The 22,482-nt window shown below is 42.3% G+C and overlaps 1 protein-coding gene across 3 annotated transcripts in view; it reads right to left on the reverse strand.

Moving 5' to 3' along the window:
* The window catches only part of LOC146311452 (transcription factor COE3-like), a 57,480-nt gene that overhangs the window by 29,728 nt on the left and 5,270 nt on the right, over positions 1 to 22,482 (reverse strand). For all 3 annotated transcript variants that reach the window (XM_084741172.1, XM_084741171.1, XM_084741170.1), the window contains exons 2-6: positions 22,215 to 22,371; positions 21,410 to 21,473; positions 21,209 to 21,264; positions 18,142 to 18,215; positions 16,501 to 16,569 (exon numbers count right to left, since the gene is read on the reverse strand). In XM_084741172.1, coding sequence (XP_084597298.1) covers positions 16,501 to 16,569; positions 18,142 to 18,215; positions 21,209 to 21,264; positions 21,410 to 21,473; positions 22,215 to 22,371 — 420 coding nt within the window. The remainder of the gene's footprint in view (positions 1 to 16,500; positions 16,570 to 18,141; positions 18,216 to 21,208; positions 21,265 to 21,409; positions 21,474 to 22,214; positions 22,372 to 22,482) is intronic.

The raw sequence follows: 22,482 nt of genomic DNA on the forward strand, positions 1-22,482 counted from the left end.
AAACTAGTTCTTTCTGGGTTTTCTAATGTTATCAGCCGCAGTTTTAAGAGATGATTGAAACGTAACACACCAAGATAATAAAAAAAATAGCTACAAGTTAAAATAAAAACTCTCAATTTTCCTTGAATAAAAGCAGTAATAGTACTTGTAGCACTGGAGGCAGTATGATATGGCTCATGATTATAGTAAATGGAGTTCCTCAGGGTTCCTTCTATTTTTTTTAATTTTTTTTATAGGAGAAACATTTAAAACGACAATTATATGCGTCTGTATGCAGACGATGCAACGTTTTACACATGAGATAAAGAAGCATTAACTGACATTTTGGGTTGGTGACTCAGGTTGAGCCACAAACCTTCACTCAGTTCACTCAGCTCCACCAACACCAACAGACTCAGCTGAGACACGAGCCTGCAGGGAGCTGAAGACACAGGAGGACGAGGAGGAGGAGGAGGAGGACGAGGAGGAGGAGGAGGAGGACGAGGAGGAGGAGGAGGAGGACGAGGAGGAGGACGAGGAGGAGGAGGAGGAGGACGAGGAGGAGGACGAGGAGGACGAGGAGGAGGACGAGGAGGAGGAGGAGGAGGACGAGGAGGAGGACGAGGAGGACAGGAACGACTGAAACGTCTTTTTACTGTAAGTGTTGTAATATAGGAGCATTTGCAGGGATGCTGCTACAAAACAACAGGAACCCCAGTTTCTAATCATCTAATGGTCATATTTCTGAAGTTATTCTGGTGAAAGTAACACAAATACAGGGTAATATATTACTCTACATAGTCAGTAATACTGTCAAGTAACTTATTAGTTGTTGGTCAAATGAAAGTAACTTAATAATTATGTAGTAATGTGTAATATATTACAGATGTATTATAATATATATAATATATATTATAATATATTGCAGATTTACTGTGAGTGTTGTTTGCTTTGTCACCTGCTGTTTGATGGTTTGTTTCAGGAATTTCTCTCTCACACACACACAGACACACACACACACTTAGTGTCTGTCTCTCTGTCTTGTCGTCCTCTTCCAGCAGAGAACAGAAGACAAAGAACAGGAAGTGCAGCTGCAGCTCTGAACCTCAACATCAATTTTACTGCTTTTATTTTGTGTCTCTGTTTGTTTACTTGTTGCTGTTTGTGGTTTTGACTGGTCTGTCTGAAGTCATGCAGCATCCTCACAACTACAGCATCATAGAGGTCGCTATGGTAACAGGCTTTAAACACACACACACGCACACACACACACACACACACACACACACACACACACACACACACACACACACACACACACACACACACACAGTGAGAGAAGAAGGACAAAAAAGACAGAACTCTCTCTCAGGCGATGTTTTTGGTCTCTCGAGGGTCTCTGCAGTATTGATTACCCAGCATTCCTTGCTGCTCGTCTCTAATGAGCCTACAGAAGGACAAAGTGCTGACACTGAAACACACACACACACACACACACACACACACACACACACACACACACACACACACACAGTGAACAGATGCTCTGTAAACAAATCAACCTTTTCTAAAAGACGACCAGCAGCACCAACAATTCAAATCTTCCAATACAAACACCTATAAAATCTATAATCAATACAGCACCAATGAAAGCTTCTATTAAAAACAATACAATTATGAATTATCATCATCCACTTTATGACATTTTACTTTAATACTACTTTAATTGATCCTGTCACAATGTTGTCAGTAGGTCAACAGTCCAAGTTTCAAGATGTGTCTGTAACAATTATTTTCCTTACTGATCAATCTGATGATCATTTTCTCTATTAATCAATTAGTAGTGTGGTTGTTACCATGGTAACGGTGTGGGGGTATTTGGAGCAACATATGACGCCATCCCTGATGTGTTCCAACAGCGTGGTGTTATTATCATGAGTGCATGAAGTCTCACTGATGTTTGTCTGAAGATAACCTCAGTCTGTCAGCGTGACCTCTGACCTCTGATCACCTGCTCACACACACCAACACATAGTCTTATCACCATGGTAACCGCCCGGGAGTCTCAGCTGATCGTCGGCTTATCTTCAGACACACAGACTCAACTTATCTCCTCTTCGCCTCCTTTCACTTCTCCTCCTCACTCAGTTTTTCTCCACCTCATCTCCTCTCACTTTCCTCCATCTTTTTATTTCCTCCTCCCCTCCTCCCTCCTCGTTTCCTTCTCTCCTCCTTCCCTCCCTCCCTCCCTCCCTCCCTCTCCTCCTTCTTCATCTTTTTTCTCCTCCTCTGAACGCAGAGCAGGCGAGCGATCGAGGTCGTAAATCTACACGCAGGACAGATTAAGCTTTCAATTTGTTGTGTGATAAGCAGGGAAGACCTGACACACACACACACACACTGAAACACACACACACACACACACACACACACACACACACACACACACACTCTCTCTCTCTCTCTCTCTCTCTCTCTATTACTGCACATATTTATGAGCAGGAAATTAGGACGCATCGCAAATTTATCTCCAGGAAGAATGAAAGTCACACACACACGTTGACACTGAACACACACACACACACACACACACACACACACACACACTGACTCACACTGTGCTGGAGTTAATATGCTCTATGAGGTAGAAAATGTAGTCGCAGTGTGAGGAGGAATTATACTGACGGTAATGTACTGCCACAGTGTGTGTGTGTGTGTGTGTGTGTGTGTGTGTGTGTGTGTGTGTGTGTGTGTGTGTGTGTGTGTGTGTGTGTGTGTGTGTGTGTGTGTGTGATTTACGTGCTGTTGGCAGCTCTGCCTGTTAATCTGATCCGAGTCATTTCCACTCTCTCTCTCTCTCTCTCTCTCTCTCTCTCTCTGTGTGTTCAGGTTTTTACTCTAAAACAGCTGCTGTTGTCTTTAAACATTAAAATTGATTGATTGATAATATTGATTCTTTAACTCATGTTTTGCTTTAAAATTTAATAAATCAAGAGAAGAAAAAAAAAACATTTAAAGCAGCAAACAAAATTCATTTATAAACTTTCAGCCCCTCAAAGAGTCTGAACTGATCTTATTAAAGCGAATACAAAAGTTTGACATCAAACAAAAAGTCAAACTTCATTAAATTCCTTCATGACTTTATAACTGTAACAAATAACCACATGAACATCCACATCTCAGAAAGCCTGGAGGGAAAAGTTTGTTTTTGTTTGCAATACTTCTAAATATTTAGCATCGTAGCTACACATTAATAAATCATTTGAGAAAAAGAAAGAAACTTGTGAGCTCATGAAGAGGCGACTAAAAGTTAGTTTAGTCATTTTTTCATTTTTATATTTTTGGTTCATGTATAATGCACATCTCCAGGAGAAGGAAAAAAGAATCACTGCACAAATCCATCTGCACACGTCAGGAACAACAAGCTGCAGGAAGAAGATGAATCTTATTTTTCTTGTAAACAAACATGAGACAACCAGAGACATCACGATGCTACAAAAATATATATGTATTAAAACAAAAGAATCACACAATAATTCATCAGATGAATTAATCTAATTATTCTTTCTTTGTTCACTTTCTCCGACTGACAGATCTGTAAAACTCTTTCCATCATTCCATAGTTTTATATGAAGCACTGAAACACACACATCCTCAACAGACAACTGAACAAAAAACAAACTACTTCTAAAAGTTTTCTGATGAAATAAAAGTGAAAGTGGAAAATTAGAGTAGTAAATTATAAATAAATATAAGTATTTTTCTTGTGTTTTCTATAAAAACGATGATGTGCAGATTGTGTCAGTGAGCTGCAGCTCCTTTACTTTCTGTCTCTGGAGCCTCTCAGGTTTGATAAAGAAGTTGTTGTGTGACTGTTGACAGTCTCTTGTCTCAGGTTTGTCCTCCTGACTGTTGTCTCTCAGTCTGGAGGTTTCTTATTTGTCCCTGCTGGTGTTTGATTAAAGACCTGGACATGTTTTTGTAATGACTGATTATTGATTACGGAGGTTTAATCATGGGGTTGATGTTGGTGCTTCTCTTCCTCCTTTAGTTTCTCCTCCTCCTCCATCAGCTGCTTAATCAATTAGCTCACTGCTGCTAATTGACAGTTGTCATTAATTAACTCTGACTACTCTAATTGGTATTCAAATGTGTTCGTTAACAGCAGAACGTTCTGCTCATTTACATATTAAATATGTGTTGTTTGTGTTTTAACAGATAATTTATTCCTGTTTTCTTTTTTTTATTTCAGTTTGATGGTTAACAGTCGTGTGGGAACGTGTGTGTGTGTACGAGGCTCATAGAGCTGTCTCTGTGAGGACCACTTTCACCTGAAAACTGTCTTTGTGAGGACATTTCTGCACTGTGAGGAGACAGTGAGACGCTAAACGCTTAGCGTCTCTGATTGAATCATGAGAAAAACCTTAAAGCCTCCCTCTGTCTGTCCTGCTCCATTAGTCCTCTGTGTGTTCACAGCCGGCTGAGCTGCATGTTTAATTGACACACACACACACACACACACACTCACACACACTCACACACACTCACACACACACACACACACTCACACACACACACAAACACTCACACACGCTGAGCGATAACCACTTCATGATTAGCATGATGAATCCGTTCGTCTCGACCTCTGACCTCTGCTGTAATTGGAGACTAGAGAAGCTGTCAGACAGTGGCGTGTCCTCAACATGCTCCGCTCCATGTTCTTAGCGTGTTCTCTGTGCGCTCTGATCGTGTCCTTGGCGTGTTCTCTTTTCATGTTCTTTGTGTCTGTGTTGTGTTTGTTTTTCAGCCTGTTTTTATTTGTGAGTCCTTAAAATGTCTGTACTGTGTTCTGTGTCATTATTGAACGTTCTAATCATGTTCTCAGCATGTTTTAAACATGTTCCTCATGATAATTGGTGAGTTTTAATTAGGAACTAATCCAGAACAGGCTGCTTCAGTAGAACAATCAATGACAAATAATACAAACAGTAATAAATGGATAATTCTGTATGAGACTTCAGGACCACGGACAGAGTCTCTACCTGCTGGACTCTTCAGCACCACGGACAGAGTCTCTACCTGCTGGACTCTTCAGCACCACGGACAGAGTCTCTACCTGCTGGACTCTTCAGCACCACGGACAGAGTCTCTACCTGCTGGACTCTTCGGGACCACGGACAGAGTCTCTACCTGCTGGACTCTTCAGCACCACGGACAGAGTCTCTACCTGCTGGACTCTACGGGACCACGGACAGAGTCTCTACCTGCTGGACTCTACGGGACCACGGACAGAGTCTCTACCTGCTGGATTTCAGGACCACGGACAGAGTCTCTACCTGCTGGATTTCAGGACCACGGACAGAGTCTCTACCTGCTGGACTCTTCAGGACCACGGACAGAGTCTCTACCTGCTGGATTTCAGGACCACGGACAGAGTCTCTACCTGCTGGACTTCAGGACCACGGACAGAGTCTCTACCTGCTGGACTCTTCAGGACCACGGACAGAGTCTCTACCTGCTGGACTCTTCAGGACCACGGACAGAGTCTCTACCTGCTGGACTCTTCAGGACCACGGACAGAGTCTCTACCTGCTGGATTTCAGGACCACGGACAGAGTCTCTACCTGCTGGATTTCAGGACCACGGACAGAGTCTCTACCTGCTGGACTCTACAGGACCACGGACAGAGTCTCTACCTGCTGGACTCTTCAGGACCACGGACAGAGTCTCTACCTGCTGGATTTCAGGACCACGGACAGAGTCTCTACCTGCTGGACTTCAGGACCACGGACAGAGTCTCTACCTGCTGGACTCTTCAGGACCACGGACAGAGTCTCTACCTGCTGGACTCTTCAGGACCACGGACAGAGTCTCTGATTATGAAACTATAAGGCGCTGAAGATGTTCCTAAAATACTTAATTATGAAATGTTCTAAATGTTAAACTAAACTAAACATGACAGAACAGAGGTAAAGTCTGACAGCTGTGTGTGTGTGTGTGTGTGTGTGTGTGTGTGTGTGTGTGTGTGTGTGTGTGTGTGTGGTCAGATGTGTTCGGGCCTGTCGCTCTAATTAACACCAAATGCTGGACAGGTTTTCTGCTAATTAGCATCCGCGGCTGGTTTGAACACAGAGCTAATTAACAGCTATTATGACTCACACACACACACACACACACACACACACACACACATACACACACACACACACACACACACGGATTGCCTTTTTATAGCCAGAGACAAAATGTGTGATTTTACATACTTATGAAAAGTCATGTTGTGTGTGTGTGTGTGCGTGTGTGTGTGTGCGTGTGTGTGCGTGTGTGTGTGTGCGTGTGTGTGTGTGTGTGTGTGTGTCAGATGGCATCACAGGCTGAAGACCAGAGTACCAGCTGTTATAACACACACTCTCTGTCTCTCTCACACACATATTGGTGAGCAGTTGAGGTCAAGGAGAGATAAAACACAGTCCAGATGTGTCACAGCTGTTCTGATGTAAACTCCGGTATCAGATGTTAAAGGGACAGTTCAACTTTTTGTTGTTCTCATCTCTTTATCTTTCTGACAGACCGTTATATAAAACATATATCACTCTCTACAAACCAACCAAACTCCATTCATAAAATCAGTCATTTTAGCTCAGAACACAGGAGCCGTTGATCTGCTGCTGCCTCATCTGTTAGTGTGTTTGTGTTGTTGTGAGACTTCAGTGAATCTGAATTAACCCTTTAAAACACAGAAGTCTTTGACTCATCTGATAATCCTCCTTCTGTCAGTTTCTGGGCTCCACACACGTCTTTAAATTGTTTTGTCTAAAACCCCTAAAATATTAAATTTAAGATGATAAAAACATAGTGTTGCAGGAAACAGATGTGGGAAGTTTTGTAAAATATCACCTCTATGTGATTGTTCAGGTCCAAATGTTCTTTAATATTTGTGACAGAAATAAGAAAATATTGAATCACAGAAATCAACAAACAAATTAAAGTAAGAGAACATCTGTTTGTAAATGTGGTCTATTGATTAGTATATTGATTAGTAGATATATTCACTGTTGCTTTGACTGTTGAACACAACAACAGACTTTTTTCTGTAATGCTGATCTGACTGAACATGCTCCTCCTCCTCCTCCTCCTCCTCCTCCTCCTCCTCACTGTGATGAAGAACAGAACAAGTTGTCTGTTTTCATTTACTGTAATCTGAAGAGAGAGAGAGATGATGGACTCATTATCTAATTTAATTATCTCCTCCTCCTCCTCTTTAAATCACACAGTCTACAGATCCAACACAAGACTCTCCAGGTGTGTGTGTGTGTGTGTGTGTGTGTGTGTGTGTGTGTGTGTGTGTGTGTGTGTGTGTGTGTGAGCATGTGAGAGCGCGTGTGTGTGAGAGCAGCAGTGATTGACAGCTGACATTAAGTTGTTTAGCAGTAAAATGTCAAAGTCTGAATCTCCCTGTCGCTCAGTTTGACCCTGTCTGTCTGCCGTAGAGGAGCACCAACTCAGATCTGCTGTCAGACGATCTGTCATAAATTTGTATTTTTATCCAGTTCAGATTTTTAATCTCATTCATGTCAACATCAAACATCTCAAACTGTAATAATAATAATAATAATAATAATAATAATAATAAAAATAATAATAATAATAATCAAAGTATGATAACATCATGAGAAAAAAAAGCCCATTAAAAATAAAGAAAACTTAGGATGTGTTAAAAATGTCCTTTATTAAATAGAAAAAACAATAGATTGTAGCATCCATGACTTAAATATGTTTAAAATATTGTCATGAATTATCTTTGGTGATGAATGTTTGAATTATGCACAACTGCAAAACAACAAAAATGAAATAAAATAAAATAAAATAAAATAAATAAATAAAATAAAGTAAAATTAAATAAAATGTTAACTATGTAATATGAAGTTCTGTCCACTGTTAGCTGTTCTGTCTAAAAAGTGTGTTTACTATATTTTTATTTTAAAGGGATAGTTCAGATAGTTCAGTTAACTCTATGTTCTGTGAAGTAAAATGATATTTTCACCACCTTACTTCGCTGTCATTCCGTATTTTCTGATGGAAACTGATGTTTGTGTTATTGTGTGACGTGTGTGACTTTAAACTAACCTTTTAAAACATTGACGTCTCATAATAATACAATCAAACGAATAAATGCAACAACACCGCAAATGATCTGAACTGTCCCTTTAATATATAAACTGAAAGAATGAGGGCCGGTAATAGAACCCTGAGGAACCTCACAACCAATGACTGTCGCTGCTGGTTCTTCTTCCCGTGGTCTCGTCAGGTGATCTCACCTCTTGTTTTATTTTTTATTTTCACTCCAGCCCCACTGCGCTGTGATTGGCTGCTGCTGCTGTGCTCCGATTGGTTGTGAACATGAGTGTAGGTTTTGTCAGTTAGGAGGGTGAGAGAGTTTAGCCCAGAGGCTGTGGGGCTTTATGATGTTAATTCTTTTCATTTCGTTAGTTTTTAAATAATTATTTTGAATGTTCAGTCACAGCTTGGTTTGGTTCAGGAAAGGAAAGAACTTAGAAACAAAATATTCTAAGGTCTAAGAAAAACAACTAGAAAGGCTATCCAATCACAGCAGAGTGGGGCGGGGCCAGGTGGAGCAGTGCAGAGGAACATGACACTCCTGACGCTCGTTAATGACCTTGTTAAATCATGGTTGTTCGACCAATCAGCTGTCGTTTAGCCAACAGACAGGAAATAATTGGACTGAACAGGAAGTTTTCTGGTTTCTTTCTCATGGCTGCTCTTTGGATGATGGCGCTCATTTGCATATTTAATTAACCCAATTTGCATTTGTAATTAAGTGCTGCTCATCCAGCTGAGCTACTTCCTGCCTGAGGCTCTGACCAATCACGTACCGGTCCTGTGTGGGAACCAATCAAATCTCGGCTGAGTCTGAGAGTTTTACTCTGATTAAAGATGATTCTCGTTAAGTCCTTCTTGTTCTCGTTAAGACAGATTCTCATTAAGTCTGTTCTCGTTAGGACTCAGCTGACGGACGGAGGCAGGAAATAAGATGAAAGGAAAATTTAAAAAATGTCAGAGTTTAATTTGCTGCAGACGAGTGAAGACACAGAGATATTAAGAGCTTTAAAGGAAACTTTCTCCAACGGCAACATCAGCAACTTCTGTCTGCACAAAACTCTGCTGCAACCAGGTTGACCAACACGAACAGCAACATGTTGACCAACACACACAGAAAATCAGGCCAACGTGTTGACAGTAAAGTCAACAGCAACAGCAGCTTGTTCTCTGGTTTCTCTGAAGAAGCAACAATGAAAGAAATGTCAACAAACACCTGAGCTGAAGGTGACGCCAATGACATCATCAGAGGAGGTTAAACATGCAATCAGCTCGTTAACAGGCACCTCAGTAAGAGAAACAACAATAAACAAATAACAAAACAAAACAGAAAAACACATGGCTGTCAGTCAAACTCTGTGTGTGTGTGTGTGTGTGTGTGTGTGTGTGTGTGTGTGTGTGTGTGTGTGTGTGTGTGTGTGTGTGAGAGAGAGAGAGAGAGACTTTTGTAGTTAATTGGGCCATCTGATGCAACGTAAGGCTGCTTCCTGAAATACCAACACACACACAGACACACACAAACACACACTCTTCTTTTAAAAATCGTAAATCAATAGCGATCCGTCGCCACCGGCAACGCTTACTGACGATCAATACACACACACACACACACACACACACACACACACACACACACACACACAGAGGGAAGCACCTGTTAAATACCAATTAGAGGGATGAGATTCATTTGCTTCATGCTTCCTTCCCTCCTTCCTTCCTTCTCTCTTCCTCTCTTTTTTCACTTCCTTCCCTCTCTAGATGTCTGGTTATCTGTTTGTTCATTACTCCTCCTCTCCTCATGAGGAGCGACAGAGGGAAACAGGACAATAACAAAGGACAGGAGGAGATGAGGAAGGGGCACAGGCATAGGGGAGGAGGAGCGGGTGTAAGGGAGGAGAGGAGGAGGAGGTGTAGAGGTGTAAGGGAGGAGAGGAGGAGGAGGTGTAGAGGTGTAAGGGAGGAGAGGAGGAGGAGGTGTAGAGGTGTAAGGGAGGAGAGGAGGAGAGGAGGAGGAGGTGTAGAGGTGTAAGGGAGGAGAGGAGGAGGAGGTGTAGAGGTGTAAGGGAGGAGAGGAGGAGGAGGTGTAGAGGTGTAAGGGAGGAGAGGAGGAGGAGGTGTAGAGGTGTAAGGGAGGAGAGGAGGAGAGGAGGAGGAGGTGTAGAGGTGTAGGGGAGGAGAGGAGGAGGAGGTGTAGAGGTGTAGGGGAGGAGGAGGAGGATCAGTGTGCGAGGTTAAAGAGGAGAGGAGAGATTTGGTTGTAAAGTCAGTGTGTGTCTCCTCCATCAGAGCGTCTGATGTCTAATGATGAACAAGACGATCAATACATCACCTCTAACACCTCACACACACACACACACACACACACACACACACACACACACACACAGAGAGAGAGAGAGAGAGAGAGAGAGAGAGTTCCGCTCTGTACAGACCGCTGAAGATTATTCAGCTCTAGCTAGTTTTTCTCTCCCAGAAACAAGACTGTAAGAATTCGATGGAATGGATGGATGGATGGATGGATGGATGGATGGATGGATGGATGGATGGATGGATGGATGTGTGGATGGATGGATGGATGGATGGATGGATGGATGTGTGTGTGGATGGATGGATGGATGGATGGATGGATGGATGAGTGGATGGATGGATGGATGGATGGATGGATGTGTGGATGGATGGATGGATGGATGGATGGATGGATGGATGGATGGATGGATGGATGGATGAGTGGATGGATGGATGGATGGATGGATGTGTGTGTGGATGGATGGATGGATGAGTGGATGGATGGATGGATGGATGGATGGATGAGTGGATGAGTGGATGGATGGATGGATGGATGGATGGATGGATGGATGAGTGGATGAGTGGATGAGTGGATGGATGGATGGATGGATGGATGGATGGATGGATGGATGGATGGATGAGTGGACGAGTGGATGGATGGATGGATGGATGGATGGATGGATGGATGGATGGATGGATGAGTGGACGAGTGGATGGATGGATGGATGGATGGATGGATGGATGGATGGATGATGGATGAGTGGACGAGTGGATGGATGGATGGATGGATGGATGGATGGATGGATGGATGAGTGGATGGATGGATGGATGGATGGATGGATGAGTGGATGAGTGGATGGATGGATGGATGGATGGATGGATGGATGGATGAGTGGACGAGTGGATGGATGGATGGATGGATGGATGGATGGATGGATGGATGAGTGGACGAGTGGATGGATGGATGGATGGATGGATGGATGGATGGATGGATGGATGGATGGATGGGTGGATGATGGATGAGTGTGATGTAAGAAGAGCGTTCAAAGAACGTGTGTTGTTGTCTGTTGAAACAGAGATAAAGTTGTGTATCATCTGCATAATAACTGATAATGTTCTGTTACGTAAACACAATCAGTCTCCTCCATACATGGACTTTACACTGCGTCACCTGGTTTCAATGTTGTACAATTCTGATAATTCAGTTAGTTACAGTAATTTAAGTCTGTAACTGTAACAGATTACAATCCCTACACAGCTAGTTGGTAAACCTTGTTTTTAGCCTAGCAGTTGTTGATGGAATGTGGCCCTGAGGAGTGAGGAGTCAGCAGTCAGTAGGTTTTATGTAGGTTCTTCAAGGTTCTTCAAAAAACTGTGACTCACAGCATCCATGAGAGGTTCTTGAACATGAAGTTATCAGTGTGTAAAGAAACATGAGGCTGATTGGTCAGGCAGTGTGTGTGTGTGTGTGTGTGTGTGTGTGTGTGTGTGTGTGTGTGTATGTGTGTGTGTGTGTACAAGCTGCAGGCCTGTAGGTCACACAGGCTAATGTCTGGAGCAGATGATACAGGACATTTTCTAATATTTATACATAAAATATGGAATGAAAGGACAAACCTATACAAAGCTGTTCAGCATCACAACAAGCGAAACAAGATCTTCAGCCTGTTTGGACAAAACCGCTGACAGTCCAGAAAGTCAGACTGAAGAATTAAAGAGTGAGAATTAAAACACCCTCAAAATACAGTTTGGTCCCAAATCTCAACATTGAGAGTAACACATTCACACAACACTGATCCATTTGTCTTTAATTCTGTATCTCATATAATAATCATCTGATCTGTGAAACCTAAACTCTTAATTAATATAAAATCGTACATGTGATTTTCTGTGCGTTAAATATAATCTGATGTTGTGTTCGGGTTCGTCGTGTCTGAGCAGTGAAACAGCAGCAGATGGTGTGTTCAGGGTCACACTCCTCATTCTGTGACTGTTTCCCAGGAAGAAAAAAAATATTCAGCTACACTTCATCTCTCCATTGACTCCCATGCATTCATACATTTAACATTTAGCAGGCCGGGGGCCCTCTGGGGGCCCCAAACATTATTCTGCTGTCAGTCACCCTGAAACACGGCCAGTAATGAGATTCCATCCAAAACCAACCTGCAGCATGAGAGGGAAATCACACCTACGCCCTCTAAATGATTGACAGCACGTCGTCCTCCCATAATCCCACGCTGCAGACACCAGAGACGCTCGCAGACAGGAGATTGTACCCCCCCCAAAAAAAATTCTCACATCTGGTATTCAGAGCGAGAGCGTGAAAAGATGAGAGCTGGTCCTCCGTCACCATCATCACTATCACCATCATCATCATCATCATCATCGGCTACAAACAGGCAGCGAGACGACGAATCAAATCTCACCTGTGAGGTTAAACTGACTGAAGATCAGCGTGTTAAAACATTCTCACAGTCGGTGTTCAGACGGGAGATCGTCCCATCATGAGGCTTCTGTCTTTACGCAGAACAAAGAGCCTCAAACACCACGGCGCCGAGGTTCAACCTGCGGAGCGGGACCTTTAGGAGGCCGCAAGACAAGTTAACAAGCAACATTTACACTCAAAGCAGGAAACTGTGATCAGGTTTTTATTTTACTGCAAATCATGATTTCTGATAAACTAAGAGTGATACTGGTCAACACACATAACTGTTAACTTTGAGGATTTCTAACCCAAAGAGGAGGTCAAACTGTATGAGTTTCATTTTGGTAACTTTTATAACAAAAACAAAATAAAAAGGACACCTTAAATGATTTATTTGTTGTGTTATAGCAGCTGGTGTCACAGTGTTGTAGGTCAGTTTGGTATAAAGCCAAACTGGACAGGTAATACTGAAATTTACCACCAGGTGTCACAGGTGATTCAGCTGCTCAGGTGTGGAACGTCATAAATTAGAGTGGAGAATCAAGTTGGTGAGTTTTCCACAACATGTTCCTTTCACAATAAAAGCCTTGTTTCTGTGGAGGTGAAGCTGACACCTGGGTTAAGTTTTCTGTGTCATCGATTGGTTTTCGTGATCGACGACTAAAACGCACTAATCCTGATCACCAGATCTACATTTTTAAAAATACAAACCTGACGAATCAGCGGTCAGTCGTCAGTCTGTGCATCCTGAGATAAAAGTTAGTTAAATCTATTTCCTGTGATGAAGCCGCCCGTCTTCACTCCCTCCTCCAGCATCATTTCTGGAGGCGACCCTCGAGCGTTGTGTTTTAATGTGTCGTAAAAGAAGAGTGAGAGGGGCGACAGACGAGTCAAACAAATACAGCGTTATCTGGGTGTTTCTTTCTGTTGTCATGACAACAAAAGGCACCAGACTTTCCTGCACGTCCAAAACTCTGACAAGGTCAAATGTTTGACAGTCATCACAGAGTCCTGTTCAGCTGCTGTTAATGTTGCCTTTTGTGTCCTCATGAAAATGCTACCAATCAATGAATTATTAGTAATTTATAACATACAAAACATATGTTTTTTGTCATTTTTGTCAAGTTTAAGATCCGCCAGACGAAACAATGACAGACGAGGTTCAATAAACTATTGATTAATTATCCATGTATACATTTTGAATTGATTAAATTCTTAACGGCCATTAATAGACTAATGATTAATTATTAACATCCTGACTTCAAACCTGCTGCTGCTGCAGCGTGTTTCATTTTTCATCCATCTGTCCTGGTTTTCATTGGTCTGTTTGTGATCAGATCACCTGATTGGCTACTAAATGAAGATGAAAAGTTTGGATATTAATTCAAATTGTACTCAACTACGATTGTAAAAGTAACTAAGTAGATTACATAGTGTAATACATACTGAAGTACAAGTAAAAATACAGTTTTGAAAAGCTAGTACCCAGAATAACTACTTAATTACAGTGATTTGAGTATTTGTAATCAGTTACTTCCAGCCCTGGTTGTTGAGAGCAGACTGGTTTATTATCTGTGATGGAAACATTTTTCTCAGCTGTGAATCTGAAGAGTTAAAGTGGCTTCGTTGTTTCAGACGTCTGTGGCTTTTTGAAGTGGATTCATGATGAATTCAGGTGTCAGTTGATGTTACAGACACAGTCGCTGTCAGTCGTCTGCTTTTAAATCATTAAACGGAGTTTAATATGAACCTAAAACACACTGCTGTTAGAATGAAAGGCTGTGTGTGTGTGTGTGTGTGTGTGTGTGTGTGTGTGTGTGTGTGTGTGTGTGTGTGTGTGTGTGTGTGTGAATCAAAGTGTTTGTGCTCTCAGCAGCAGAGTCTGACCCTGACATGTTTCCTGTTCACTGGACGCCGCCGAAAACACAGGAGACCTTCCCATCATGCATTTCAGCAGGCAGGGGGAGAAAAAAGAGCCGCTGTAATATCACCACTTCTCTTTTCAAAAGGCTGCAGCAGTCACATCCATCCCTCCATACCTCCATCCATCCATCCATCTACCCTCCTCCCCTGCTTTTACTCCTCCTCCTCCTCTTCCTCCTCCTCCTCCTCCTCCTCCTCCTCCTCCTCCCCCCACAGCCTCAGAGAAGAGAGGGAAAGAGGGGGAGGGAGGGATGAGATTAATACTCAGGGGGAGGACAAGAGGAGAGGAGGAGGGGTGAAGAGAGGAGGAGGGGGAGGTGAAAAGAGGAGAGGAGAGCGTATGATTCCTCATGGGAGAGAAGAGAGGAGGAGGGAGAGGCAGGGAGGAGGAGGGGAGAAAAATAAGAGACGAGGAGGAGGAGGAGGAGGAGGAGCAGCTGATACTCGGACCAGTTCAGCACAGTGTTCATCCGTCACCTGGAAACATCTTTACCTTTAACTGCAACAAAGACAGAGTCCTGAAAACAAAATGCCTCTGAACACGACCCTGCAGTATCAAACCTGACCTCGTTTGGTCCAGTTATGTTTTTTTTTTTTTTTACAGTTAATATCTCAGGCTTCTGCAGTCATTTCTAAATCTGTGTCAGCACGTTCAGACCAGTTCACATGAGTCTGATAAACCACCAGCAGGCTTTCAGAGATGAAACCGTTCTCCTCAGGATGGTGACTGAACAAAGACATGCTCTGACACCATTTTTAATCCAGATCCTGATACCTGGACTTTGCATATGCAATCTCAGAGTTCAATCCACTCTGTAAAAAGTCCATTTTGTTTTCCCAACAACCCCATAAGATAATAAAGAACAAGCGTGAACACATGAGCACTTTACCGCCGTGGCTTAAGTATAAGGAATGATAAAATTAACTTTCTGCCAAATCTAACATCGCCTGCTGCAAAGCTCTAGGATAAATGGTTTGTGAGTTATGGAAGTGGGTGTGGTTAAACTATAAGGGGCGGGGTTTGAGTCACTAATGAAAAAGGACTGCGGCCAAATGCAATGACGCCTCCAACAACAATCTACAGCAAACAGTTCATAAGTTTGGTCATGTTATGATTAGCCATCTAAAAGTTGTTTCTCTTTGCAATAGGCCACTCCCATTGCCACGCCCATTTTAGCATGAACACAAACACACACCAAAACTGTGGCTGGCAAAGGGTGGGAACTTTTTGTGTAGTGACCAACTGATGGAGCTGCCTGTTTGGCTGCTCGTCACAGCTGAAAACAACTACAGGTCCTACAGGTACAGACACTACAGGTACAGACACTACAGGTACAGACACTACAGGTACAGGTCCTACAGGTAGGGGATCTACAGGTACAGGTGGATCAGTACAAATATTTTCTATGTTCATTCAGACGTGAGCAGCTCCAGTATCAGCTGTAACACTCAGTCTGTCTCTGACATGAGTCTACAGTGATGACAGTATCAGCACAGAAACACTCTGACACATTGATTTGAATTAACACAGATTCACACACACACACACACACACACACACACACACACACACACACACACACACACACAGAGAGAGAGAGAGAGGCTGGGCAGGATAAATATGTCACTATTTAAATAATGTGTGTGACAGAGAGCATGAAATACATTCAGCAGCGATCAACAGCAGTGTGTGTGTGTGTGTGTGTGTGTGTGTGTGTGTGTGTGTGTGTGTGTGTGTGCGTGTGTGTGTGTGTGTGTGTTTGTGTTACCTGTCGATGATGACGGGGTCTGACGGCGTCTCGTTTCTGTTTCCACAGCTCTTCTTATCGCAGCAGCGACTGACAGAGAGACAAAGACAGAATAATAAAAACTCAAAGTGTCACAGCGTTCTTTATTTATCTCTCTTTGGTCAGAAGGAAAATATTGTTTTTAAATTTCAGCTCTTCCTCATTTTTACAGTACATACACTTGTCAAGGCCGAGGTTCTACCCAGAGCCACGTGCTTCTTAAGAACCTTTTTTGAAGAAAGATGTCTTCAAGCCCTGTAAAAATCCTTGACAAAGTCTTTATACCAAGGTTTGTACCATCATATAGAAAGGTTCTCAGTGGAAACCCCTGTCTGTTTGGGTTCCCTTGGAATATAACAATTTTTTGGACAAACCTTTGGGTCAGTTGGCTGTTCTATGTTCTATTTGGACCAGGTTTTATAGTCTCAGTAGGTTTGCTATGTCCAAACCTTTTCCTCAGATGTATTTGGACCAGATTTGGGTGTGCATGAGTCAGACAGTCGCACCTGGTCCACCTGTATCAGAGGACAGTCGCACCTGGTCCAACTGTATCAGAGGACAGTCGCACCTGGTCCAACTGTATCAGAGGACAGTCGCACCTGGTCCAGCTGTATCAGAGGACAGTCGCACCTGGTCCAGCTGTATCAGAGGACAGTCGCACCTGGTCCAGCTGTATCAGAGGACAGTCGCACCTGGTCCAGCTGTATCAGAGGACAGTCACACCTGGTCCAGCTGTATCAGAGGACAGTCACACCTGGTCCAACTGTATCAAACGACAGTCATCAGGGGTTTCTTGAACAAAAAAAACCTCAAGGTTTCTACTTTAGCATGATGATTAAGGCGACATTTCTCCTTAGCTGAGGGACTTAATTAGTGCTGTTGCACAGAATCCCTTAAATAGTTTCCAAAGGCATTTAGAGCATTGAAACAGTTTCCATGGCGACCATTTTCTTGCTTGTAGTACCTATTATGACTCCATCCAAGAAGTCAAAAATATTGCAACAATTTGTCTGTTCTGACCAAAAAGGAGACAATAACAGAGAAGCATCCAACAAAACTGGTAAAACTGTTCAGTGTAAGAAATCATTGGCATCTCTTTCCAACCAGAGATTTATTTATTGTTGATTTTATTACATAGTGAAGTTCAGATATCAATGAGACTGTGATGGTAACTTTAGCTAACATTTTTTTAGCCTAGCTAGCTTAATGAAATAGCTAGCTTTCTCATTTAGACTGTGACCTCATATGCGATACAGAAATATGTTATTCCTTACACGATTCATTTATCCACATAAACTCAGTGGGTTGAACCTTAATTTTTTTTTCCTTTACGTTGGTTTCTAAGGGGTTTTTTTTTTGTGCAACAGTTTAACTTAGAAATTATTATCAGACCAAGATTAAGAGAAAACCTTAAACACCTATGTGAGGGATTTAAGGAAACCTCGAGCAAAAGACCTTTTGGCTTATGGCTGCTTTATGTAACTACATTTATTTTTAGGAAACCTTAACTCAGACTAAAATCTTAACTTAGGCCATTTTGTACAATTATGCATGTTGAGTTCAGGGAACGTTGGACCTGTGAGCACCCTTCAGTCCACATTCAGAACAGGTGGATGTTCTCACCTGCACATGATCTCGTGTGTCAGCAGAACTCGGCACATCTCTGGATTCTTATCCTGACCTTCATAGATGATCGGCTGAAACACACACACACACACACACACACACACACACACACACACAGGTATAATGACTTGTGTTGAGGTCTTTAAACACACCTGTGTCATCTGTGCAGCTGCAGGTCACGTGTCAAACCTGCTGTTTGAGTAAATTTCTCCGCCGGCAGCAGAAACAACTCAATTAAAGGCTCGTTTCATTTGTCTCAATTATGAGTCATTATTAGCCATTAGCCTGAGCGAGCCGAGTGTGTGTGAAGTGAGCAGGCAGAACTGAGGGCAAACATTTGATCCTCTGAATGTTTCATTACAGCTGCAGCCTGCAGATATATTCATCTGAAACAGCTGGAACCAAATGCATGAAAAGCCTTTTCCACAAAGAACGGATCACACGACGCAAACGACGCCTGACGGGCACGCTCGTTAAAGCCGCACTAATTGAATGACTCGTTAGATTTAAATGCTTCAACTGCTGTGCTGCTGGTTTCCATTACTGTCACTGTACAACACACACAGAGTGCTGACGGAAACATTTTTTATTAATGTGTAAATGTACATACGGTCCTCACAGCGCCCCCTTCAGGCTACAGAGATTATTACAGCCACAGTCTGAACAGGCATCCTGATGATTTGTCTGTGCTTACAGGTTTGTCCTGAGGGTGGCGCTAGAGGAAAGAGCCTGGAGTCATTAAACGGTTCATCCTCATCTTTACATTCTGTTATTTGCAACAGCAAATATGTTCTGAAAGAAACGAAGTTCCGTGTCTCTGCAAGCTGCACACACAGCAAACTGAGAGCTGTTCATCATTTTTATCTCTTTTGCAAGGAAACATTCAGACTTAGAAGATTTTCATTTCCTACAATTTAAAGTTATAACAATACCATAGGAAATTTTTCATGTGTTTTTAAAAGGGTATGTTGAGGCGCTTCTTCAAAAAAAGAAAAGGTCATTTGGATAGACTGAAGCATAAACACATTAAAGAGACGGTGAAACTAAACTGTGCGGATAAAGGCGTCAAAACAAGGACTGTGGTGGAAAGACAGTTTTTATATGAAGAAACTCACAGCAAACAACCTAAAATTACATAATTTCCCTGTTCTAGTTTTATATTGGACCAGACATGGAAGCTCCCTTTGGTTCAGCTGAGCTGTTAATCAAACAGTCATGATGAGATAAAGAAATGGATGGAATGGATTGAAATGATTAAATATGTCACCGGTTTGGATCGACTGGATCTTTGCCAAAGGAACAGGACCATTTTTGTTGGACTTTAATTGATCAGTGAGTTATAAAGTATTAAAATGTGACCGTTCCAAAATGTGTAATTGTTTGTTTGTGGTGCTGATGGTACCTGCTGCTGTAATTGTACGTGGGAATGTTTGGCATCCATTAGAAATAAATAAATATGTTGACGTAGTATTTATGGACCCCAGTTAAATCTCTGAAGGGCCACAGGTGAACAGTGGAACACTGACAGCATCAACTGTTTTTAGAAAAAGACAAAAAAAAAAAAAACACCTCAAGAGGGCATAAAAACCTTTTGAGCAAACTAATGGAAAACCTGCTGTCTCTGTCCCCTTTTTCTAATGTGACACTTCAGAATGTCTTGTTGGACTTTCTTGACTTCAAACTATCTTTTTAAATTGACAAACATCATATGTGGACAGGGTTAAAAATGTATTTGTCTCTTGAAGAGCAGCATGTAAACAGCCTGAATGTAAACATGTTGACAGACAGTCAGCCATGTAGTCATATCACAGTTTGTCATTGAGGTGAAACTGAAACAACCTTCTCCTCGTGTTTTCACTGAAGAAGAGACGACTGCTGGTGTTTAACAGATGGTTCTGTGTCTCTGTGATCACAGACACTCAGCAGCGTCTCATTTATTATCTGTGGCTGCTGACAGAGACAGTCAGCGTCGTGTCGGCTGCTCGTACGGCAGCAGAATCACTCTGAAGTGTGTCGACTGTGGAACAACAGATTTACTGACGCTGAATGCACAGAAAAACAAAAGATGATAAAATATAAAGTGAGCTCAGAAACAGACACACAATGAGCTCATTACCTTCTATTCTTATCATTAAATACAAAAGCATGAACAGTTTACAGTTTGTGTAGCTGTAAGTTCATAGACAGCACTGCTCAGACCTGGAGAGTCCAGAGCTGGACTGCTGAAGTCCACTGGACCATATGTGGACAGTTATCATTTCTGCCAGATCAGTTTTGCACTTCATAGTTATTTATTGACGTAGTCGTTTGTTTTGGACTAAACATGTTACTGGATTGAATCAACCGGACCTTTGAATGAAAAAGATCGTTTTTTGTCATCAGTCAATGGATTGTGTGTCATGAATGGTGAGTTGCATCAGTTTTGTAATAGTTAGTTTGTTTGTAGTGTTGATTGTACCTGATGTTGTGATAGTTGGCTGTAACAGCCCGGGGGGCAGGTGGTGATATGGTTCAAGGATTTAAGGGCCATTTTGTTATTTTTATTTTATATTTTCAGGCTGACAGTTTAAGGCTCAGTGACAGAGATTTAAAAACTGGTTCATGTGTTTGTATGTTTGTGATCCGCAGAGCTGCTCAGGTTAATTCATGACTCTGCTGACTGTTGAAATCTGCTCAGGATATTTTTTTCAGAATATTAGCGAGATGTTCAGGAGATATATCAGAAATATTTCAGTGTGAACAAAGAGGAGGAGGAGGAGGAGGAGGAGGAGAAGTCTCTCTGACCAAAAAAAACACAACAAACTGTCAGAAAATGTTTCAGGTGTCAGAGAGAAGTCAGCCTGAAACTGAACCTGACAGCTCCGGCTGCAGAAGGAAAGACACGCTCTTATTCTGAAAACTTTTTCGTTTGTTGACTGGATTTTCATAATATATATATAAAATAAATGTTCCTGTTGATCATCATTTGATCAGTATGATCAGACCAAGATTTCACTTCAGATTTGAATCTGTGAGTCCGGACTAATGATCCTCATGAATAATCAATAATCAGTATCTATCTTACCTGTTTGGTCATGGAGTCGATCAGCCGGACGTAGAGATCCTGCTCCGTTCTCACTCCTGAACACAAACACAGAAACACGAGTAAAATTATTATTATTTGAAGATTTTTTATAACTGTGATTAATTCAGGTTAATTTGAAAAAAAAACAAAAACCTTTGATTTCAGATTTCTGACTCTGTGTCATAAAACGAGCGCACCCACCGTTACTGTAGAGCAGCTGCAGTTTGTAGTGAATCCCGTTGTTGGTTTTCTCTCCGGTCGGCTCCTGAACACAAAAAGACGAATCAAACAAACTGAAACCGATGAGGGTGCGTTTGATTTCTACAGCTGATTCAGCCTGTGAGCTCTGGGCATGTTTCCAGCTCCGCCCCACATTGTGATGAGGCTGAAACTTTAGAAATGAGAGGGTGCATTTGTTCTCTGTCCAAGTTCAGATCATGTGGAGTGAGTTTGTTTTCTATCTCAGTGGATCAGACTGACCTTCTAAAAGTGCAAACATCACTATAACGCCGGGATTAATCTGCAGCAGTGGCGCTACGCAGGCTGTAACATGAGTGTGTTTGATTTCTATTGCCAGCTTTTCCCTCCCTACAAATGCAGAATGTTGCGGCGACGTTGTGATTGTTGTTTGTTCATTTATGATGTAGTGACATTACTGCATCATTACACTTAAAACATTTTGTTGTGTTGATGTTTCTGCAACATTACACTGACAACGTGTAGACTGAAAATGTTGCGTTGCAGAGACATCGCTGCAGTGTTGTGTAATGTTGTCATAGCGTAGCATGGGTAGGTTGGTACAATACTACATGTGATGTTCCAGCAACATCACAAGGTGTAAAAACTACTTTCCTGCAGTGACTTTAGTTGGTTAGTTCGGCTCAGCGTCTCTGTTTTTGTGTTTTGCTCTTGGCCTGGTATGTTTTGGTTTGTTTCTGATTGGCTGCAGAATGTGTGGGTGTCGACCATGGGGTGTGTTTGATTTCTGTCCCAGCTTCTCGCTCACCTTCTCTTTCTCCACGAAGTCAACGTAGGTTGTGCGTTCGATCTCCACCGGCTGACCCTGCCGGTCGTACAGCGCCAACACGAAGTGGAAGAAGTTGGACTTCCTCAGGTTGGACGGAGGCTGCTTCTCGAAGTGAGCGCGGGCCAAACCCACCCCGCTGAGAGACAGACAGACAGACAGACAGACAGACAGACAGAGAGACAGACAGACAGAGGTCATTTTCTCCTCTTTATGTCTTGAAATTTGGTTCAGATTCACTGAAGTCATA

This window comes from Lutjanus erythropterus, chromosome 17 (assembly GCF_056507025.1).
Source record: "Lutjanus erythropterus isolate fLutEry1 chromosome 17, fLutEry1.hap2, whole genome shotgun sequence".
NCBI classification, from domain to species: domain Eukaryota; kingdom Metazoa; phylum Chordata; class Actinopteri; order Lutjaniformes; family Lutjanidae; genus Lutjanus; species Lutjanus erythropterus.